The sequence below is a fragment of the Talpa occidentalis genome, unplaced genomic scaffold (genome assembly GCF_014898055.3).
Source record: "Talpa occidentalis isolate TD23 unplaced genomic scaffold, MPIMG_talOcc4v2.1 talOcc4.10, whole genome shotgun sequence".
In the NCBI taxonomy this organism is placed as follows: domain Eukaryota; kingdom Metazoa; phylum Chordata; class Mammalia; order Eulipotyphla; family Talpidae; genus Talpa; species Talpa occidentalis.
The window spans coordinates 73,615,894-73,641,214 of record NW_023600993.1 but is presented as its reverse complement, the minus strand read 5'-3'; the positions used below and the strand labels follow the sequence as shown (position 1 = coordinate 73,641,214).

At 35.6% G+C, this 25,321-nt stretch overlaps 1 protein-coding gene across 5 annotated transcripts in view; it reads left to right on the top strand.

The window, feature by feature from the left end:
- The window catches only part of MACROD2 (mono-ADP ribosylhydrolase 2), a 1,913,210-nt gene that overhangs the window by 1,825,244 nt on the left and 62,645 nt on the right, over positions 1-25,321 (top strand). For 3 of the 5 annotated variants that reach the window (XM_054696171.1, XM_037494392.2, XM_054696177.1), the window contains exons 14-16: positions 7,178-7,255; positions 21,793-21,867; positions 22,107-22,199. In XM_054696171.1, the coding sequence (XP_054552146.1) occupies positions 7,178-7,255; positions 21,793-21,867; positions 22,107-22,199 (246 nt within the window). Of the gene's footprint in view, positions 1-7,177; positions 7,256-21,792; positions 21,868-22,106; positions 22,200-23,543; positions 23,745-25,321 lie in introns of those variants that run through there. The other 2 variants (XM_054696181.1, XM_054696174.1) reach the window with 2 other exon arrangements.

Sequence of the window (25,321 nt, the reverse complement as noted above, 5' to 3'; positions counted from 1 at the left end):
ATAGCCTCCAAGCATCACCCTTTATATTATTTGGCAGAGAAGACTTCTGCTCCAACAGGGTGGGTTATGAATCAGTCCTTAAAGACTGTAGTAAATTCCTGAATCTCAGCAGCATGAGGTGCTGACACATCAGCCATATTCTCCAAATGTCTAGCAAAAAAACACCTGAGCCCACATGTATTTATGAATCTGCAAAGAGTCTCTGCCTACTGCATCTTCTCCAAGAAATAAAATAACTGAAAAGTAGCACACAGATGCTTGACTATGACCCTGTTCAGACGTGGAGGGCCAATAAAGCCTTCATCATTTCTCCCAAGTAGAAGGGCCTCTCGGTGTTACAGTCACAAAGCAAATTAAAGCAAAGTGTAAATAAAATGCTTGTCTTCTCCCTGATTTATAGATGAACTTTTTAATGGTACTGCAAGTCAGTTTACATTTAGAACCATAGTTACTTTACATGCCTGGTCAGATGTTTTTTTTAAGAGTCTGCTGTGTGTGGCTTAGCAAGGGAGAAGGAGGCAAATCAGAAGGAAACAGAGGAAGTAGGTCAAGGATAGCAAGTCACAGACAACTGAAAAGCAGATTTGCCTTTGTTTACATAGCCAAAGGGGAAAAATTAACTTGATGGAAAGGGTAATTAAGCATTTCTTTTACCATCATGGTCCAGCCAAGCTTCATATCCAGCTGTTATGTTTTGCATTGTGATGACTCTTCTTTGAGTTGGAGTTAAAAATGGCCAGTGTGTCACCGATGTCACCGGGCGCTATTTCCCCCGCCATTAACCTTTATTTTATAAATAGACAGTCAAAATCTCAGAGTTACAGCAGTCCAACTCAGATAGGCAGATGATGAGGGGGAAATGTGGACGTTTACAGAGAAGTATGATCTGGAGCAGAGATAATTTGAATGAGTCAACAGATTAACAAAGTGAAGTATGTTAGATTATCTGACTCAACATCCCTAGTTTCCAGGTGCAGAAAGTGAGATTTTTGTAAGGAGAATGTGTTTTCCTAGGATTATGAAGTTGTAGATCTCAATCACAATTGAAGCGACTGTCCACTCCATTATGATGATTCTCTTCATTGCATGAATCTTTAAAAACAACCTGCTAGAGTGTCTCACCTCCATTGTAGGCTCCAGTGAGCTGGCTCACACAAGTTCTGTTTGGAATTTGGATGTGTTTTCTAAATGAAGCAAAATTAGTGGTACACAATGGTAGTTTTCCTAGCTGTGTCTCAAAAACTGTTTGTAACCGCTGGATTCGATAACTCTGGGAATGATCGTCTGCCTTTTAATGGGGGTTAATGAGAGCGTAATGAAGACAAATGACCAACCATAACTCCGCTGGGCCTCTGGAAGCTAAGTGCAATGTCCTGTCCTGTGGACCCTGTTACTTTCCAAGTAAATATAGATCAGCCTTGTATGTCCAGCTTCCCTGGGACCCAACAGACCAGGCAGTCGCCGTCTGAATACTCTGGAAACATATCACAGGATCCAGTTTTCCTATGTAGAGGAAAAGCCTCAGCAAAGGTTCAGTGAGATTATAATCAGTTATGGAAACTCTAGTTTATTGTAGTAAGCTGTAGGGTAAGGTAAAAGATATCAGGCTTTTCTACCCTCCTGCCATCTGGATAGATGAGGGAACCCTGTGATCCTGAATGCATGCCTGATGGCGGGCACCTGAAGTGGGTACACCTGGGCTGAGAGACTGGACTTTTTTAAGGGCGGCGTCACAGGGACGCCAGCAGCAGAAGAAGCCGAAAGAGAAGCTGAGAGAGAAGCAAAGAAGCGGAAGCAGAGATCACCGGAGAGCCCAGATAGAGTGAGGACTTGCTGGGGGCTGGGAGACCTGCCAGCCTCCCGGCCCCCCAGCACCCTTGCCTGCTGTGTACCAGGTAAATCCCATTAAAAGACCTGCAAAAACCACTGAGGACTCTGATTCCTCCTTTACCCGGTCTGCTGGATCAGAAAACCTGTTCAGTGGCCATTCCTGCTCTCTACATAAGCACACTGCTTAGAGGAAAACCTACTTGATTCTAATTACTTCACCTAATAAACCAGGAATTTAAATGAGCAGGCTAGGATAAATGATTTATTGCATATATTCGAATCAATTTAAAAGAATCAAAGGAAAGTCAGGTGAGGGTGTCGCTGTGCAACTTTTGCATTAGGCTAAGCTACATATGTGTGGATGTTTGCATCTAACAGCAAGAATATTTTATTCATAGGTGTTTGTGTATAGCATTTGTTTTGTTCACATCCATTAAAATTTTAACACCAAAATTACCTCCTGCTACTCTAAATAGTAGTCAGGGGTTAACTCTCTTACTGGAAAGATTTTGTACACCTCCTCACTTAAAAACTCCTTCAACAGCCATTAGTCAACCATTCAGTTTTAGAATTCATAGTCACCTCTAATTTTGGTGCAGATTTCTTGTCAGTTGGATTGTCCTTCTCTTTTATTAAACACATCCCTGTATTTGTTGGCTGTTTCCTCAATTCAGGTTTATCTTAAAATTCAAGAATTGCCATCATTGATGAATATATGGAGTAAGCATCAAGTTCTGTAGCTATTTCCTCAATAATAGTCCTGAAAAATCTCTTGTAAAATGGCAGTGTCACTGGCATTAGGATATAAATTTCTACAGTTATTTTGAAACTTGTTGGGGTCATTGGTTCCTAGGAGAATATGATGGAAATTATCTCCTCCCAGAAAAGGTGAACTTATGAATATAGGCACTTACTTTGCATCTCATTTCAAAAGAGTTCATAGATCCTTAAGAGTATATTCAGAGGTTCCCTTAGGTTAAGAACTTTTGTTCTAAGGAGACTTCTTCAAAAGAGATAGCTTTTATTTTGATTTATAATTTAGATATGTTTGTTAAAAATTGAATAGTCTTATCATTCATCATCACAGCTTAAATATATACATGAACTATTCTGTATAGATAGGTGTAATTGACTACATTAAAAAAGACCTCCTTTTTAGAATTTCTGTTTTATGTGTTTCATTTTAATCTATTTTAAATATTCTTTTAAACCATTTTCAACTTTCTAAATGAGATTTTTTAATTTATGAAAGAATTTCTTTTTTATTCTTGTTAATCTTAAAAAATAATCTCTCTTAGGCCTTTGGCTTGAATATTTGATTTAATATTTGCATTTGAAAAGTATTCTCTAATAGGACATTAACCTTAAAGATTTTGAAAGTCAGAATCTACATATAAATTTAATTCCACTTCTCTGCTACTAAAATAACATTGACTGAATCTCAGAATTAGGTGATAACTTTTACATTTTTGAACATTACCAAGTGATAATTTTTGGAATGAAATGAAATTTGAATCCAAGGGAGTGCAAAATTTAGTATACACAACTAAATTTTTCATGGAAGTTTATAGAACCTACATATAAATAGTAAGTTCCTTTAGTGATCATTTATACTTGATTTATTTTCTCCCTTATTGTGAAAAGTAATTATATGTACACATGCATGTGTATATACACATATACACATATATGTATGTACATATGTATATATGTCCATATGTACATACAAATAGATAAACACACATGCACATATATATACAGCACAGCTTATATCACCTCTTAAGCAGAAAATCTCCATTGTCCTTTCAAACTCATAACCAAGAATAATGTAATAGAATCTGTGATTTAAAACATTGAGGATCAAATTCCAGTCCTGTTTAAAGTTCCCGAGACTTGTTATATGTGGAGGCTGTCATGAATTTATACTTTTTATCCTGTTTTATTTCTGTATTCAGAGGTGGAACCATTTCTAGAGAAGAGGGGCACATGCAAGACTAAATGTACTTGTGGGTTTGGTGATAGGTCGTGTTGATAGGAAATAATTTTCATCACATAAAGACGTGTGTCATGGCAGGATGGCATAGAGCAGGATCTCTATGATTGGAGCAGATGGGTAAAGGAGAATCCTGGAGGCCTTGGTGGCTTTTTCAGGCTTTTATTGTCATTTTTCCAGATACATGACAGGCAGGGGTGTGGGGGGACTGGAGGCTGGCAGGCCTCCCAGCCCCCAGCAAGATTTTACTCTTTCTGGGCTCTCTACTGTTTTCTCGTGGCTTCTGTTTCTCTGCTGGTTCTCTTCCTGGTTCCTCGCTTGTTCCCTTCTGCTGGTTCTGCTCCGCGATGCCACCCCTGTAAGCCCCATCTCAGCCCAGGTGTACCCACCACACATGCCCACATCCCACTCCAGGTGCACGCCATCAGGCATGCATTTAGGACCGCAGGGATCCATCATCAACCCCAATGGTGGGAGAGCCGAAAAGCCTGATACTTTACTTAGCCTACAATGTGCTATCTGTGTACACATAATATATTCAAATATATTTCAAGAATGCCTAGTATCCATATATTTTATTCCTAAAATCAGAACACATTCATTGACTTGGTAATATGTTATAGATTATTTGGTAGCATTATTTTCTTGTCCTACACAAAATGGTACAAATAACAATTGATGATGGTGTCTGTGATTCACTGAAATTCATTAAATAGGTTACAGCACATAAAACATAAGGTGCTTTAACAATGTTAAAGCAAGTCCACAGAGAAATTGAAATTAAAGGGTCAATTATTTTCTGAAACACAGATTTTGGTGTCAAAGCAAATACAAATCACTGATTAAATTTTCAAATACATTCACTCATCTTATGCGATCCATTGGACCATAACATTGTAAATCAGTGAAGTCACAGATTAAAAGACTTTCTTATGTCATATTTACTGCATGAAACATAATGTTCATGCAAATGTAGGGTAAATGAAGATTGCTCAGGCTTTTGTGCCTTTGATGTCTGTGGCTATCATCTGCAGCCTTGAATGCAGGAGGCATTTGGGAGCATGGGCTTGGAATACGCATGCCTGATGGGGGACACCTGGAGAATAGTGTGGACATGCATAATAGGGCACACCTGAGCCAAGAGACTGAGCCTATAAGGGCAGCGTCGCAGAGGACCGTGCAGTGTAGTGTGGTGGAGAGCGGCTGAGAGCAGCCCAGAGACTACTCAGTGCAAGCCCAGAGAGAGTGAAGGTTTGCTGGGAGCTAGGAGGCCTACCAGCCTCCTGCACCCCCCCGAACCCCCTGCCTGCCCTGCACCACTACAAATGGTATAGAAAAACCATAAAAACCTGAAAAAGCCACTGAGGCTCCGGGACTCTCCGTTGCCTGCTCTGCCCTACTGCCTGCCTGCACTACAGTAAGTTAGAAAGCATAATGAAATATTAAATACAAATGAATGAATTCCAACTACATGTAAACCTTGGATGTTAAAATATTAATGGTAAAGGAAATGTGTGTTTCATAAAACTATATAGTGAATGATGTGATAGTCTACAAACAGATAAAAGGAAAACACTTTCAAAATTAAAATTTAGCTTGGTACTTATAGTATCTTTTCAGTCATTGCTCATTTTAACTGTTAATATGGAAAATAGATTTTTTTAAAAGATTTATTTATTTATACAAGCACTCGGTACAGTCAGAAGCAAGGGAGGGTGAGAGAATTCACTAGAGTCAGAGTGCGGAACAGAGCAGGCAGAAGGACCGAGGTACACTGCTGAGGGGAGCAGTGGGTGGCAGGAGAGGTCTGCGAGCCATGTGGGACCCTCACCTGGAGGCCGGGGATCGAACCGGCACTGCAGAGGCTGCGGGCAGCTTGGCAGCCCAGCGCTCAACCACTGTGCCACTGGGGAGGCCCTGGAAAAAAGACTTTTTAACCCACATGCTGTATCCAAAATAAAAAAGACATATTTTCAAGGTAGTTGGTTCAAAACAATTTGACTTGAGTGTGATAACAGTTTAGAAATGTGTCTATGCTCAGTTTTGCTTCCAAATTTGGGTCCCTAAACTTATTGTCAGTCTCAGAAAGAAATAAGAAGCTGTGCAGATAATTAAACATTTGCCTTGGGGGAATTATTTGCAGTTAATTAAAACCATACACTTTTGGTTTATACTTGCTTCACTGGTTATTAAATTTGAATCATATGTTAACTACCCAGGTTTCTCACTTGTCCATCAAATGTTGCTGATGGCAGGTTCCAGAAACAAACTTTCTTGTAATTTTCCAAACCATATTGTTTAAAATTATCACTCAGATTAGAGAGGGAAGAGGGAGAGGGAAACAAAAATTTACTTTAAACTCTATCCGATTCAGCTGGTAGGGACTTAAAATTCAATTCAGCAGAGTCCATGTGTACGTGATGGAGGTGTCATACAATTCTCACCTTGCTGCATGGCTACAAGGTTACAAGGTCAATTCTTGGCTTTAGGTATCTTTGGATTGTCACCCTTTTAGTAGAATGAAAAGTATCTACTGGATTGTAACCTCTATGAGGGCAAGAAATTTAGCATTTGGTTTACTATTGACTTCCCAGCACCAAGAACAGTATCTGGCATAACAAGTATTTGTGGAATGAGTAAGACCCATTTTCTCTTTTTACTTACCTACTTACTTGATCTTTCCAATAGTCTTTAGTGAGTTTTCATAGAGGATAAAAACATTCAATTCAGCTAGCTTCACAAGAGTTCATTGTCACTGGAATTGTTTTAGCCATGTTACTTCTTGCAAAGCATATATCATATTTAAAAAAAAAAAGATCAAGGTATGCTGATTCCACCTTTAAATGTGTTATATGAAGGAGTAAAATTGCATTCCCTTTTGCTATTGCTTTACTTGTAGATTCCCTGAGGAAGATGAACTTAATTACCTCTGGTTTGCAAAGTTCTACATCTGACTTTTTCAAGGATTCAATCCCCCATATCTGAACAACTACAGTAATGGAAGCATTAAGAATGTTAAAATTAGATATTCCTTTAATCTTCTCTATTTTGTCTTTCTTTCATATCCTTTTGCACAGTTCTTTCAAAACTTGCAGTGAGACACAAAGCCTGCTTAATATTTTCTTTCTTTGTTGCAAAAAGATATCCTAACCATTCTAAGCCAAATCTCTGTAAACTTTGTGCAGACACCTTTTGCAGTAATTGGAGAGGTGTTTGTTTATTGATAAACATGTTTGCTTCTTTTAATGCTATTTTAAGTACATAATGAATTCCTTCCCCCAAACATAGACCTATCATGAAAGCTGTTTTATTTCCCAGTTCAAAAGGCTGAGTACAGGCTTTGTTTTTTGTCAGATTCTCCAGAGGCTGATGATATTACAAAAGACAATGAAGTAACAGATCATTCTGTATGTGACCAAGATCATTCCAATGGTAAGTTGTCTGTTTCTTTTTCAGACTTTTATTATTTTTTTGTTGAAGAATATTACATTTAAGAAAATGCATTTTATTTTTTCTTGGAAAAAGTAGAATCTGATAATATTTCAATAAAGCTAAATACCATCTGATTGGTAGTTGTCACGTTTTAAAGGGACATGTGCTCTCCACAATTATTAATTATTTGTTATTTTTGTACCAACCTGCTTCACGTACTTTTGTTACCTACCTGAACCCTATAGGCATTGGACTTGTAAATACTGAAATGAAGGTATGATAGCAGTGAAAATAAGCATGAAACATACAGAGACTAGATCCAGGAGATTAAATCTACCTATTCTTAGAATGCCATGAAAAGAGAATAGAACAAACAGAAATGAAGTAATCCTTAGAAAAAAATCCTTATGTAAATTGTCCCTCCATCTAAAACATCACACTGCACATTATATTTACAGGCAAAGATAATGAAAACTCAAATGAGAATAGAAATCTACAAAGCCTCATAGAATTTCTGAGGAACAATAATAATGGAAGTGTTTTAAAGCCTGTAAGAAAGTCAAAGTCGGGTTACTAGCAAAATTACCAAAATCAGATTAGCCTTAGCCTTCTTCTACAACTCTAAATACCAGGAGAAAACAAAGTAATAAACCCAGAGCTCTAGAGGACATAGTTTCTACATTTAGTGGAGTTATTATTCATACATGAATTCAGGAGTAATATTTTCTCAGGAATACTAAAATTAAGGAAATATGCCACTCAAGTATCCTTTCAGAATAAATAGAAAGCTTGTGTAAAACAATAAATATAGATAGGAAGGGGAAATTCAAGATTGAGAAGGCACAGTAGGAAAGGACTATGTGGTAATAAACTGATTAAATGCATACAAATGTTGAAATAATTGTTTCAAAAATAGTTTAAAGTTATCACAAATGTTTTCTTTTATCTTTGAAAATTATAGTACAATTTTTAAAATGAGAAAGGAAACGAGGCTCTTCCTTTCTCGATGATGAAGTTCTAAATAATTTACAACATTACTTTGAAGACAGCTAGACAACTTGGACAAATTTTTTATAGTCTGTTGAGAGATATCAGAGTGCTAACAACTTCGTGAAAAGCTGTCAGGTTAGGTTCTGGGGGAAATAAATAATCAGAGATATTATCCCAGTATTTGGAAGTGTTTTCACTTTAGGACATTTGCTTATTCTGCAAAAGGTATCTGCAGTCCTATTGCTGAAAAGGGCAGGAGATGCTGGTAAACTCTCTGTTTTGTGTTGAAACCCCACAGGCATGTACCTTAGCAGTGGAATGAGACAGCAGTAGTGTAACTTTCTGAAAGACTGTGGCTAAACCTTAATCATTTTATTTTATTTATTATTTTTTTAAGAGGCATGTATTATTTATTTATTTTGTTTTGTTTTGTTTGTTTATACATGCACTGGGTACAGACAGAAGCGCGGGAGGGTGAGAGAATTCACCAGAGCCAGAGCAGGGAGCAGAGCAGGCAGAAGGACCGAAGTACACTGCTGAGGGGAGCAGCGGGCGGCAGGAGAGGTCTGAGCGCCATGTGGGACCCTCCTCTGGTGGCCAGGGAGCAGCCAGGGATCGAACCGGCGCTGCAGAGGCTGCGGGCAGCTTCGCAACCCAGCGCTCAACCGCTGTGCCACCGGGGAGGCCCAACCTTAATCATTCCCAAATTAAATTAAGACCAACCAGAAAACTAATTCCCCCAGCACCTGAGAAAAACTAATGTAAAATATTTACAAGATAGAAAGAGTGTTGCAGGTTTTAAACCATTTACATTAGAAATTTGTTAACAGAATGCCCAGCACTTATAAAAAAAGTAATGGAAAAAAAATGAGGAAATGAGATAACATGCAAAACAAATGAAGTTCATTTGGCCTGAAAATGTTAGAGATATAAACACAAAGCGTACAATCACTATGCTGACTATATCTAAGGAATAAATGAGAGATTGTAAATATAGCTGAGGATTAGAAAAGAAGTCTAGAAGTAAAAGGTGCCAAAAATGAAATGAAAAATTTCTATGAATTGATTTATAGGTTAACAACATATTCAACAAAGATAAGTATTATTGAGCTAGAAGTTATGTCAAAATACAGAAAATACAAAAGCAGTAGAGAGAAAATGAATGACACACAGAAAAAGGGAGCGATATAGCATCCAAAACAACAATGTCTACCACATATATAATTGCAATCTCAGATAGAGAGGAGAAAGACAATAAGGTGGAAGTACTATTTGAAGAAATACAAGGAAATTTCTTACAATGATAGAGGCTATTAGACCACATGTTCCAAAAATTCTTTAAAATCCAATCAAGTTAAATCTGATAGTGAAACTGTTGAAAGCCAGGGATAAACAACTTCTAAAAAATAATCTTCAAACAATTAGACTGGTAGCTGACATTTCAGTAGTAATGGAAATAAAAAGACAATACAACAGAATAGCTTCCAACCAAGAAGTCTAAACTCCGAGAAAATGCATGTTTCAAGAATAAAGATTAGGACTTAGAGCAACCATTACCTTTTAAACAACTGCAGTAGATACCCTAGTCTTAGTGACTGTTGCCTATCAACAACTACACCTCTCTCCCCTGTTTCTCCCTTTCCTCTTTTTCCCTCCCCCAACCACCATATCTATAACACACCAACAGCACCACAATAATAGTCAAGACACAGAGGACTGCATATGTGTTGGAGCAATTGCATTTAAAAGAGAACTAAGGGGCCTCCCTGGTGGCACAGCAGGCTGAGCACAGTGCTATGGAGCTGTCCGCAGCCTCTGCAGCATGGGTTTGATTCCCGGCTGGCCAGAGAGCTACCCACATGGCATAGCTGACCTCTCCTCACTCGCCCACTGCTCCCTTCAGCAGTGTATTTCAGTCAGTCTGCCTGTTCTGTTCCCCACTCTGTCTCTGGTGATCCTCTCACCACCCCCCACACCTCTGGCCTGTACCTCAGTTCTTGTATGCATAAATAAATAAATCTTTTAAAAATGAATAAAAGGAATTCAGATTAGAAAAGAAGTCAAATCATCACTATTTGTAGATGACATGAAAATATACATAAAAGTCCTAAAGACTGTATGTGTATGTCTTGTGTTTCTGTATGTTTTATGAGCATAGGTCATGGATGCCTTTGTTTTGACCAATCTTTTTGAGGGTTTTTGTATAGTGAACAATCTTGAGAAAACAGACCATCTCTCCCTCTGAAATTAAAAGCAGGCTCACTTACAGCATTGAAGATAGGAATAGACCTTCCCTCCAGATGGAAGAGCAGGCATGCTTAATGTAAATCATAAAAGATTTGAATTCCCTAAGCTCAAGAGTCCTCTGTAATGCAACCCAGTGAGTATGCAGGTATGATCTGATCACCTTGTGAAAACTGGGGCTTGGAGAACAGGCATGGTTACTGTGGCTACTGCCATTTGTTGCACTGTTCTCAACTCTGAGCCAAGAGAGTACTGCCTTCTGTCAGCATCCATGGAACTGTTGCTAACTGACTTGCTACTTTTCAAAAATGGAAAAATCTGGCCTGCTCAGTGCAGCAGTGGTTGAGCGCTGGGCTACGAAGCTGCCTGCAGCCTCTGCAGTGCCAGTTCAATCCCCGGCCACAGGCGAGGGTCCCACATGGTGCACAGACCTCTCCTGCCACGCCCACTGCTCCCCTCAGCAGTGTATTTCATCAGTCTGCCTGCTCTGTTCCCAGCTCTGGCTCTGGTGGATTCTCTCACCCTGCCATGCTTCTGACAGCATCCAGTGCTCGTATAAATTAAACAAACAAACAAACAAACAAATAAATAAATCTTTTAAAAAAAAAAACACAAAAATGGTAAAATCTCAGGTCCTAATTGATGCTTTAAAGGTGAGAAAATAGAGTGCCTGAGATGAAAATTACAGGTGATGAGAATGATAGTAGATTAGACAATGTGGAAGAAAGATTAGAGAATTTGGAACTATAGCATTAGGAAGAACCCAAGTGGAAACAGAATAAATGACTGAAGAAAATGAAAAGCACATCAGTGCAATATGGGACAACTTCAAGGGTGATCCCAACTGCAATATTCATGAGCTGGAATCTCTTAAGGTGGATATGAGGGGAGGATACAGAAAGAATATTTGAAGTAAAAATGACTGACAGTTTTTAGATATATGTGAAAACTATGAACTTACATATCTAAGAAATTCTTCTATAGCCTCAAGCACAGGAAATATGAACAAAATTATACTTAAGCAATCATAATCAACATCAGCAATGAAGAGAAAAATCCCAAAAATAAAAAGGTTAAATTACATACAAAAGAACAAAGGTATGTGAGCAAAATCTCCTTGGAAACTATAATTATAGGCTAAAACCAGGATTAATCTCACAAGCATAACATAAAACTAAAAGTACAAAATCAGATATGTGTATATATATGCATCTAAATGTATATGTACATATATATGACTTCATTTATATCAATTTTAAAAAGCAGGGGAAATAACCAATATTTACAAAGATATGTGGTAATATAAGAAAATGTACGTAATGAATATTATCACAGTAAGCAGTGATTAAATTTGGTGACTCGAGGAGGAGGTATTTCTGTGCTAGATACTTAGTTTAGGAATATACAGCTACGCCTTAGTCATTGTGGGTTCAGTTCCAAACCACTGCAAAGTTACTATCACAGTAATGTGAAGCATGCCGTTTTTTGGTTTGGTTTGGTTTGGTTTGGTTTCCCAGTGCTATAAATATATATTTACATAACACTACAGTCAATTTAGTCTACAATATGATTATATCTAAAAAAATATTTTAATACTTTAAAAATGTTCCTGTAAAAAAATGCTAACCATCAATTGAACCTTCAGTGAATTGTAGTCTTTTTCCTGGAAGGAGAGTTTTGCTTCCATGATGATAGATGCTGACTGGTCAAGGTGGTGTTTGCTGAAGGCTGAGGCAGCTGTGGCAATTTCTTAAAATAAGATAATTAAGTTTGACACATTGACTTTTCCTTTCCTGTAAAATTTCTCAGTAGCATGTGATTTTGTTTGATAGCATTTTGCCCGCACTAGAAATTATTTCAAAAGTGGAGTCCAATCCTTTCAAACCACTGCCACTGCTTTATCTACTAAGTTTATGTAAAATTCTAAACCCTTCTTTGTCAATTCCATTATATTCATAGCATCTTCATCAGGAGTAGATTGCATGTCAAGAAATAAATTGTTTCCTCATTAATAAGAAGCAATCCCCCATCGTCAAAATTTTATCATGTGATCGCAATTCATTCTTAGATTCAGCCTCCACTTAAATTTTAGTTCTCTATTTCTGTATCTTTTTTTGTAGTAGTAATCTTTTTTTAATGTTTATTTTTTACATCATTGTTCATTTGTAAACAATATTTGCTTCCCCCACCCCCTCAGGTGTAGTCCCCATAGTTTCCTTCCCCAATGCACCATCACCTCAGTCCCCTATGCTCCTCCCTCCCTTCTTCCCATCCCTCTCCCTCCTCCTCCCCTGAAGGATGTCTCTGATTTATAATTGTCTGTTTTTGCTTTGTTGTGTTTTGTACTGTTATTTTTTACACTGATATCTTATTTGGTTCTCATATATTCCTGCTGTAAGAGAAACCATCCATTATTTTTCTTTTTCCTTCTGACTTATTTCACTGAGCGTAATTTCTTCTAGCTCCATCCATGTCACTGCGAATGGCATGAGTTTATCTTTTTGATTGCTGAATAATATTCCATTGTGTATATATACATCTTCTTGATCCAGTCATCTATTTTTGGACATTTGGGTTGTTTCCAGGTTTTACCTATTGTAAATAGTGCTGCAGTAAACATAGGGGTACAGGTGTTCTTTTGAATCAGTGTTTTTGTGTCCTTTGGGTAGATCCCTAGGAGTGATACTTCCACTATATATTTAATTACATCCTCTTCTGAAGAATTGCACCCCTCAAGACAACCTGTGAGTCTTAGAATCAATTAATCAAACTCTGCTAATGTTGATATTTTGACTTCTTCCCATAAATTAAAAATGTTCTCTATGATACTTAGAATAGCGAATTCTTTCCATATGGTTGCCATTTGACTTTCCACAGATCCATCAGAAAATCACTGCTTTGACAACTACAGCATTTTGAAATGTATTTCTTAAAAAATATACTTGGAAGTCAAAATGACTCCTTGAACCATGGGATGCAGCTTAGATGTTGTATTAGCAGGCCAAAAAACAACTTTAATTTTCTTGTACCTTTCCATAAGAGCTCATGGGGAACCAGATGCATTGTCAATGAGCAGTGATATATTGAAAAGAGTAATTTTTTCCTTAGTAGTAGGTCTCAATATTAGGTTTAAAATATTCAGTGAACAGATGAGCTGTCACTTAGACTTTGCAGTTCAAGTATAAACCATAGGAAGAGTAGATTTATCATAAATCTTAAGGATCCCAGGATTTTTGGAATGGTAAATAAGCATAAGCTTCAACTTAAAATCCCCAACTGCATTTGGCCTTGACAGGAGAGTCATCCTGTTATTTGTAGCTTTGAATTCAGGCATCAACTTCTCCTCTCTATCTATGAAAGTCCTAGATGGCATCTTCAACATAAGGTTGTTTTGTCTGCAATGAAAAATCGGTTGCTGACTATAATCTTAACCAGACCCTCTGAATAAGTTGCTGCAGTTTTGACATTAGCATGTGATGTTTTACCGTGTCTCTTACGTTGTAGAAACAGCTTCTTTCCTTAAATCTCATGAACAAACCTCTGTTGACTTCAAACTTTTCTTCTGCAGCTCCTTTACTCCTCTCAGTTTTCACAGAATTGGAGAGAGTTATGATAGAATTGAACAGAACTGGAATCTCTGAAGGCAGGCATGGGAGTTTGGATTAGGCTTTGGTTTAAGGGGATGCTGTGGCTATTTTGATCTTCTCTCCAGACCACTACTACTTTCTTCATATCAACAATAAGGCTATTTAACTCTCTCATACATGTATTCACTAGAGCAGCACTTTTACTGCCTTTGCATTCACAATTTGGCTAACTACTTTTTGGGGCAAAAAACAGAGCTTCTGGCCTTTCTTTTGACATGCCATTCTCACTAAATTTAATCATCTCTAGCTTTTCATTTCAAGTGAGAAACATGTGACTCTCCCTTTCATTTGAACAGTTTGGAGACCAAAGAGAATGAGATGGATGGGGGAATGACTTGCCAGTAGAGCAGTTAAAACACACACATTTATCAATTAAGTTTGTTGTGTCATCTGGGTGCAGTTTATGGCACCCAAAATACTTATCATAGTAACAGAAACAATCACTGTTTATAGATCACCATAACAGATAATAATGAAAGAGTTTGAAATAATGAGAGAATTACCAAAATGTGGCAGAGACATTAAATGAACACACATTATTGGGAAAATGATGTCAAAAGTCTTGCTCTAGGGAAGACAGACATGCAAATTCAATTTGTGAAAACAAAAAGGAGAAATAAAAATCAGTATCTGCAAGGTACAATTACCTGAAGCACAATCAAATGAGGTATGACTTAGAGTATTTGCTTTTAGTTATTTAATTGCACCATTTATGTATTTTCCTGTGCATATGTAAAATTTTAATAGAGTAACCTAAAGATGAAGAAGAAAAGGAGGAAATTAGGAAGAATATGAGGGCAAGAGAAGAAAAAACAATGGCAGAGTTTCTAAAATAAACATGGTATTGAACAGGGAGGTTGCATATAATGGCTTCAAGAAAGGTAATAAAAAACTAAAAACCCAACTCTGTTACAGATTCTAACAATGTAAGTTAGGTTTAAGAGTATCTTTGAAAGTTTTTATAGTAATCACAATTACAATTAAGTCACAATAAAATTAAAGGAAGACATACTATTTTCTCAATTTTCTAAAATAGCATAGCAAACAGGACAGTATATTCAGTATTGTAAGTATTAATTTAAAAATAAGTTGAAATGTAGCTAAAATAGAATATATCAACTAAGATGAGAACATAGGCAGTCATGATAGTAAATCCAATTAGGTCAATTTTTTCAGTATGAAAACCATTTGGATTGGATTAATTTTAATAAAATAGTAAAGGTTTAAAAGTGCAAATTTGGGGGCCTCCCCCGGTGGCGCAGGCGGTTGAGCACCGCACTATGAAGCTGTCCGCAGCCTCTGCAGTGCTGGTTCGATCCCGGCCAGCCGGCGAGGGTCCCACATGGCAGGGTTGACCTCTCCTGCCTCGCCCACTGCTCCCCTCAGCAGTGTATTTAGTCAGTCTGCCTGTTCTGTTCTCCACTCTGTCTCTGGTGAATCCTCCCACCCTCCCGCTCATCTGGCCTGTACCCTGGTTCTTGTATAAATAAATAAATAAATATTTAAAAAAGATAAATGAAAGTGCAAATTTGGGAAAAGGTATGATTGGGAAATAAACATCAAAAGAAACATGAAAAACTACTTCAGAATTTAAGCAGTTAGAACCCTAGCAAAAAATCTCAAGTGAGAAAGAGCTGGTCATTTCATACCAACACAAATTTAAATCCCTGGCTTAATATAACAATAATGGTTTTTATGTGTCAGATGCTATGGGAAGATATAATACAAATAAAGTCTTATTGGAAATTCAATGTAGAATTCACACATATAGTATTATCAGTCAATGACAAAAATAAATAAACTACAAATGGCATGATATATTTGAAAAATATCATTAACAGTGTAGTCCAACTGTAGCAGTAGACAAGGCTGATCAATGAAACAAAATAAGAGTTTAGCTACAGATCCAAGTAGAACTGCGATTTTACTACATATTCCAGTTGACATTTCAAAGATAGATGACTCAATAAATGACATTAGGACAACTATTTGTCCATTTGGAAAAATAAACTGAACCCCAATCTCTTTCCTTATACCAACTTAAAATACAGAAGGAATAGAGACAAAATGTAGAAATGAAGCTAACAATACTAGACTAAAAGAGCAAAGAGTTGTTTTTTTAAAACATTTTATTTATGCATGCAAGAACTGGGGTGCAGGTCATAGATGCGGGGTTGGGGTGAGAGGATTCACCAGAGACAGAGTGGGGAGCAAAACAGGTGGACTGACTGAAATACACTGCTGAGGGGAGCAGCGGGTGAGACAAGAGAGGTCTGCCTTGTGGGTTAGCTCCCTGGTGGTGGTTGGGGTGGGGGGTGATTGTTGAACTGATACTTGGTAGCACTGATTTTAACCCCTACTCCAACAGGGAAGCCCTAAGAGTAGTTTTTTTTATTTTTAAGTAAGAACTGCTTCTTGAACTCTGAATACATACTTATCCGAATGCATGCATGTGCCTAATTATCTGCAACATGTATGTGTGCATGTGTCAATAAATCTCATAAAAGAGGGACATGGCTAAATCTGAATATGTAAACTTTGACAGGATGAGTAAAGTTTATAATCAAATATTTAAAACAAACTACTAGAAAATGTATACACAGACTAAATGACAAAAAAGTATTTTAAAAAACCTCATAAATCAATAAGAAAAAAAAGAAACAGTCCAAGAGGAAAAAGGGCAAAGGATTCAATTATAACTCAAAAGAAATAGTCATTGTAAATATGAACAGATGGCCTATCTCTTTGTATTTAGAGAAGTGCAAATGAAACATTTCAGTGTCTTCTGCTTTTGAATAGAAGATAAGCTTAGTAGAATTGAGAATACAAAGAATTGGTATTCTGTATTACACAAAATACCACACAGTCACACAACATTGTTAGGAGATTAATAAATATAACCTCCTCAGTAGAAATTTTAAAAAATCTAATAAAAGGTAAAATGGTCATACTTGGATCCAAAAATTATGCTATAGAAATTTAAAGTATACCCACAGGGATATGGAAATACTTATCTACAAGAATATTCATTGCAGCACTGTGTTTAATAGCAAAAAAGGAGAAACATGCAAATGTTTACTGCAACTCATCTTTTAAAAATAAATTTTTGAATAACAGCAGTAGAAGATGCTTATTAAAATATGAATTGAAGAGGTGTGATTCTACATTTCTGAATCCTATTTAGTGTTGTAAACCAATGTTACCTTAAAATAAAAATATGAAGAAAAAACAATTAAATCAATATTTACCCATGCAAAACATTTTGAACAAAAAAGAATTAAAAATATAAAATTCATTTATCTATGTTTATATTTTGTAATATACATAGGCACATACACAAAGACATGCTCACTTATATACAAATATAGATATATATGCATATATAATCCATATATACAAATACAAGACAAAGGTAGTTTATGTTAACAGTGTCAATCTCTTAATTGTAAACATAATTTTCATTACTTGATTTTTCAATGTTTCTGCAATGAAATTGACTTTTGTAACTATGAAAATAATTATAGAAATATTTTATATTAGAAAACCAAGTTTTATTGAACTTTGGTGAAAATTAAGGTTGACTAGAAGATAATAAAATTCACAGTAAAGTGGGTTTAACTTTTAATCTAAATCTGGGGTAATTTTAGACATGGCAAAAAGTAAAACTGAATAGTAAGTCATCAAGTTTCATGCTTAACAAAAGGATACAATTTTCATTATCTTTAAGACAAGAATCAAAGAAGTAAAGATTTGTGTCATGAGAGGATCTGAACATCTAGTAATCTTTAAACAATGAAACAATATTATTGTCGCTATTGTTCCAAAACTATCCATTTACAAAGTGAGTTTAAGTTTATTCTCAAAAAATATTTAATTCCAGGCTTTGGTTCTCAGAACATTTTTTATGCAATTAATTAATGCATTTATTTGAGCTAAAGTAAATTACCAAATCTCCAAGAAACAATCATGTGATAGATTGCTAAAGAAAAGTGGATGAATTTTGGATTATTTGTTCTAATGCTCCCTCCATTAGTATGGATATATGTATGCATATATACACATCTATATGTGTGTATACACACACACACACACACACACACACACACACACATACAGAGGTGGGGGGGTTATGTTCTTTTGCTTCCCTTCCAGGAAGGATTAGGGCAGAAGATGGTGGTTGGAATTCAAGGAGACCAAATGTGGAGAGGCAAACATAAAACTTGCCCCTTTGGGATCAAAAATGCAAAATGGAATGTGGTATGTCTGCACTGAAGAGAGAGGCAGATAGACTAGAGCCCCCGGAGTCATCATTAGCACACAGCAGGCATGGTAACAGGGCAGGGAGTTCACAGATACCTCCTTATTGTGTGATATAACAAATTCTGGCTTGACTCAGGAATGAACAGGTATGATTTATCGTGAATTTCACAGCAATATTCCCCAAATCTTTCCCCATATTTTACTATTTTATTTCAGAGTAAAATAAGAATATAAATTTATTTTCAAGAAAAGATTGCCAAAAAATGTTAACAGGTGAAAGAGATCAAGAGTGAGCACATGTATGAGAAATACTCCAAAATTTTACAGTGGCCTCTCATCCTCCAAGTGAAATGCCAGGCTTGAGTAGTCAGGGAAAATCCCTAGTACCCATCAATAGCCTTAGGCTGCCAACTTCGTGCCCCGGCCCTGTTAAATTGTGTGTGTGTTTTGTTTTTTTTTTTTTATTCCTGATTGATTGCTCTGAAAATTTATCAAGTGGTGCACTGGGGCTGAGGACATATAGGCATACAGTGATGCTTCTACTCTCTTAATGCTCTACTCTTTCCCTTCATTGCACAGACAAAGCCAGATCCTAAGTAAGCTAAAGTTTCCAGCAATGACCTGAGAGAAGGTGCAAGGCTCAGTTTCTCTAAGTCACAAAGACAGAGAATGAGTTTGCTCAGCGACAGTGAAGGTTCTCTCTGAATATCACCCACCCAACGAATACATGTCTAGGGTGACTAGAAATTTCAACCAGAAGACATATATTTAGTTCCTTTGCTTTTGATTTTAAAAAAAGATAATTAAATTGAAGCCCAAAGAGTTTATCATGTATGTAAAACATCTAGTTCTCTTTCCAACAGCATATTGGACATTAGTAGGCTAAGGCACTACCCTGGTTGCTAAGGGATGCAATGGAAGGTATGTCACAGTCCTTGATTACTGTTTACAGAACTGATGAGTACCAGAAGGTTCAATTAAATATAAGCCCTGTGAAGGGAAATAGGAGTAAAACACAATTTATATCTTGATAATACTCATAATCTCATAAGAGAGAGAAACACAGATACAACTACATTACAGTGTGTTAAGGAGAATAATAGATGACTGAGCAAAGAAATTCAATAAGCAAAGATGTGAAAATGATCAATCATCCCTTGTGACTCAGTCTGTTACACAGAAAGGAGATACTGATGTCTTAACCCTGAAAGATGAGAATTTCACCAGATAGAAAATGGAAGAAATGGCTGAGAACGTGTGCTAAGTATATAACAAAGCCAGAAAAAAATTTATGTGTTTAGAATATGGTGATAGCTTGGGATATAGAGAGAATAGGGACTAGTAGGTGATTTCACCAAAAGGTAGAAAAGATGAATACTCATTTACTCAACAGTTAAATTTTCAAGGGTATTCTAGAATTTGTTGACTAGGTTAAAGTAATTGGCTATACAGTTACACACAAAGACACTAACACCTTTTAAAAATTTTAATGATTCTCAGGGGAAGCATTTTCTTCTCTATTTTTAAACTGTTTCACTATAATTACTATAGATATGCAATTGTTATTTCATATAAGATAAGGCTAGCAAAGTAAAAATCCTATGAATTAAAATACCATCTACCACTCAGAGATAATCAGTGGTAACATTTGAGTCAGGGTTTTCCAATTTTCATTCCTACTAATAAAAATATGCATGAGGACACATGTGATGTTTATGTACTTACAAAAAGTGAAATTACATCCATCTACAATTTTGTGAAACCTTGTAATGTTTAGTGGTTGCCATTTTAGATAAAATGCTGCTGCTTAGGCTTCCAAAAATGCTTTGATTAGAAATTCTATCGCTATTTTCTGTACCCTGCAAAATGCTATTGCTATTTTCTGATCGCTACAAAATTAATTTGTCTATAGTATTTATTCTCTTTTATGATCTCCATTGCAGTTATTTAAAACTCGTTGTGATGTTAAATTCACAGGTTTTTCCTCTTGTCTCAATTTCCTCTTCATTGACTACATCATTAATTTCCTTATTCATCAGTTTTTATAATTCATTGCAAACACAAAAGCAAAACTTAATTTTTTGAGAATAGATCTTTTATAAATATAAAATATATTTTCCTTTATAATTCTCCTTTTATATTTCTATTTTTAAGTCTCCTGTTTGGATAGCTAGAAGTAGTTATCCAGGTAAGATGTGTGCCAGGAGATAAACTGAAAATATTCCCATCACTTTCTATGTGGCTGACGAGAGAATCCTTCTGTCCACCCAGCCATTCTAATGTCTGTCCAGTATTTAGAGTAGACCAGGAATACAAAACCTGTGGCTGTATTTTTATCAGAAATAGAGGCACTAATCTTCAATCTCATTCCTTGAGATTGAATTTATAGACTTGACTCTAGAATTTTATATTCTTGACAAATTTCATCTTCTTAGTCTACTTAAAGGCATTTCAATCTTGATTTTGTTTTCCAATATATTAGTTGTCCCTCTGTTTCCCATGATCTAAAAACCTGCAAAAGGTAAAATTTTCAAAATATTGACATTCTGGCTACCACACCAGAAAGAGCTTTTTCCATTTTTAATACCTATGTCCTTGAAATTGTACATATTATATGAATAAGCATTATAACCACATTAAGATCTACCCCCAGTACCTGCCACATTTGCCATTCAGTAGCCTTGAATGCTTTGCTTTGCAAAATAAATATTGTGATATCATTTCTCTTGCCTTTGGTCTTCAAAGACAAGAAGAGTGGAAATGGGCTCTAGGAGAAAGTTTTACATGGTGTTCTCCTTCATATTAAAGAATTTTATTTTTAATTCAACAGTTAAATATCCTCAGCTAAAATACTTTATTAAAATGGGGGAATATTTCTCTCTTCATTAGCATTTAACTGTTCTAAACTCTTTAGGGGAGGGAAAGAGAATTGAATGGTTGTATTTAGTGGGTGTCTTATGAGAATGGTTGAGCTGTGAAGTGCTACAGTCCCTGTATGCTCATATTACTCAAGTGTTTAATGTTTTTGTTGGCAAAAGAATGAAAATACAAATAATTTTCCAGGAATTCTTAATATGGAATATATCTATATCCTAAAGACAAGTTAAATGTCATTAACCCACACAACCCAGAAATGATTTAAAATTTCTAAACTTCCAGTTTGTATCCATCAATGTGCTATGTGTTATTAAGCTAAATATTAAGTATACCCATCAGTCAAAGAAGAGGTTTTTGCCTAAATCTTCTGGATATTTCTCATACAATAGACATGATACCTTCATTCTCTACTTGGGTTCAAAACTGTTTTCCACTGAAATTTTTGCTCTTTCAAGTCAGGGATAAAGCTATGGTCATGTATATCACATTTCTTTTATTTTCTATCACTGTTTTTAATAGGACAAGAGAATGATTCAACAAAGAATGAAATAAAAATTGAAGCAGAGTCCCAGAGCTCATATATGGAAACAGAAGGTATTGAAACCAGAATGTATTATCAGAGGATGAGCTGAAACTGTGAACCATGACTCTTGTATATAACTTATATAAATAGAGGGTGTACATGTGAGTTTTAAATAGCAACATTTCTGCACATGTGCTGTTGAAACTCAGAGTGGGGAAAAAAACTTTCAACTTTCCATACTGTATTCAATGTTTTATCAATAATTTCAACTAAAGCATCCCTGAGTATCTTACCATCTCATTCTATTTAGAGTTTTCATCAAACCAAGAAGATACCACAATTATGGAGCAACCAGAAGTGATTCCACTTACAGATGACCAAGAAGAAATAGATGCTGAAAAAGGTAAGACTACTTTTACATTGTCAACAATGGAGGGTTTCTTTGGATTCTTGCCTGGAATTCAACCATCAGTTTTACCCTCATGCAAAAATGAACGTAACTTTATTCCTGAACCTACTCTTGAAATCTAGCAGTAACAGTTTATGTCCTATATTCATTTTGATTCTGTTTAATTAAAAAAGCATGTTGAGAAAGCCTTAAGAAATTGAAATTATGGAGTAGATGGATAAAAGTCTTAGAAATTCTGAGATGGCTTTAAAACAAGTAGATTAACCTGTTGCATTAATTTTTTGGCTGCCTTTCATATGGTAGTGATTTAAGGTAATAATTTATATAAAATATGCATATTATATAAACCTTCTAAACTGCAACTCTTGTCCACTAATATTAGAATACAATAATATTGAATGCTATTAAAAAAATAAGTGAGCATTCTAATGATTTCTGAAGACATAGGAAGAATGAACCCTTCATAAACATTGAAGCAGAATTTGAGAGAGGAAGTCAATATATTGGAGTAAAAATAGCCATCTTTTTAAAAATATTAAAACTGAAAGAAATTCAGTAATGTTTTAAGAATTCTATTTTCAACAATATAGCACTTCCTTAAAAGAAGTTCAAACATAATTTGTCTGTTACACTGTATCATAAATCATGCTGCTCTTAAATAACTGTGTTTGCAAAGCAGTTGCAGAGTAATAACTTGACAAGCCTTGTTTATATAACACAGTGATCAATTTTGTTTCCAAATTAAAAGGCAGACACGATCTCAATTGTAAAATCAGGTCAATAGTAACTATAGCTTCCAAATTATGAACTCTTCTTGGCAAGGGCTTTGACACAGTTTAATTACTAAGCCATGTTAGTGATTTTGACATCTTTTTTTATTTCCACTGCATTTATAGCACAATATTTTTCCATGTCTATGCCTCAAATAACCTTTTTTTTTTTTATTACAAATGCTAGTTGAGATTCAAGACACCATGTTTCTGGCAAGTCAAGTAAATAGTGTATTTGGAGTGTTTTATATCTGATAACAGAAAAGTGCTATAGCTCTTATTTTAGATTCAAACACATGGCATTGCTCCCTTCAATTGTATTTCTAACATGTGAAAATGCAGTGCCCCACCTGCCTGCTTAATTTCTCTATAATTATCTGCTTTGTATATGGTGCCTCAAGACAGCAAAGGAGGAACATCAAATAAATGGTATTTTCCTCTTTAACTTGACCTACAAAGAAAAGGCTAGTGTTGAGCAAACATTGATTTGTTACCCTTCCCCAGCACTTAACACTCCTCTGACTACTAAAGAGTTAAAAATACCCACTTCTCTCTCTCCTCCTTATAGGGATGTCAGCCCTCTTTTGCCATTGTTGAAAGGGCCTGTGATAAAGAAATGAAGTCAAATTCTGCTACTGGCTTGTAGCAACTTTGAAGTTGAATTTCTTTGTTAAAATCTGACTGTTGTAATAATGCTAGTAGGCTTGAATTAACCAAGTTTTCCCCTTCCTTTCTGTACCATACATACTTGGCCCTATCTTAAATATTTGTGCTTAAATTTGAAATATCTTAAAATGTATTATCATCATTATCTTCTTATTTTGTGCTTCAAAGTGAAGCGTTAAAAAGTAAAATCTATTCTTTTACTTATAAGAAAAATCCCCAAGGAAAAGAGGTCACTGTGCATTCACAAGCTGGTGACCTTGGGCAATTCAATCTGTCAATGCCTCACTCATCTGTAAGACCATAATGATGAAATCACCTGTCACATGCAGTTGTGAAGTTTTAATCACTTAACACATGCAAAACAATTACAACTGTTCCTGGCACATAGAAAGCACTTTATAGGTGTTGAATATTTATCATAACTTGATGACAGTCAAGAGAATCCACCTATGGAGTTCCTCAAGTGCATTGACTGTACTTTCTGATTTTTAATCCATGAAACTTCATCATCTACATTATCCTGCAATTCAACAACAAATTGTTCTGTACATTTTATTTCCAGCACCATCCCTTGCAGGCAGTTTTGAAATGCATATTTTATGTAGAATTTTTTTTCTTTCTTTTGATTCATATAATTACCAGTCTTTTTTGAAAATATAGCTCCAACTTTTGCATATATTTGCAATGTCTCTTAATGGAAAGTAACACAGATATATTAAAAAATAATTTTTTTCCTAAAAACAAAAATGAATAAGTATTCTATTACATTGGTAGGAATATCTTTTATAGCTTTAGAAATATTGGTTCACTTTTATTGTGAGAAGTGTTCTAAGGAAACAGATAGTGGTTTCTTTCAAAAAATTCCAGACCTGGAAAATATATAACCTTTTCTTCTCATTTTGTAGCATTCTATAAGATTAGAAAATGTAGATAATCTTCAGGATACATCTTCTATGGCTCCCAGGTGTATGGGCACAGATGTTCAACATTAAGTTCTGAAGTTAGCAATACCAAATACGGGTTTTGAAAAGAAGGGAAAATATTCAGCTGAAGTTCATGCTGATAAAATTACACAATAGCACAATGGACATGTCCCTGGGAGACCTGAAACACAAAAATTTCAACAGGCATAAAGTGAGGTTTCACATATGGCACTTTTTCTCATATAGCCACACTGCCTCTTCCCAAATGAGTCCAGTTTTATGCTTTCACAGCAAGATCTGTATGTAGCACATACAAAAGCCAGTAAAATAGCATCATTTTTGTTAATAACCAAATGGGAAAGTAATATTTTAGGACATCTCCTCTAAAGAGGATCTCGTATTTTAGCATAAAATACAAAACTAATATTAAACTGTTTTCCTTAAGATATTTTTGTTGAATTTAGAAGTATTTGACATAAAGTGTTAACTATAGCAACAATGTTTAACCAATATATCATATCATTTTTATATTTTATTAATATATAGAACTTTTGTTCAGCTATTATATAAACCCAATTATTGTAATTGTATCAGTTAATAAGAATAACATGGAATAGTAATCTTTTATCAATTTATCTAAGTTTAACCAAAATATTGATGGAGACTTATGGTGCTTTCTTGGAAAAAGATGAATATGAAGAGGCATGTAATTACAAAGTGAAGTTGAAGCCCGCAACAAACATAAATTATCAAGTCC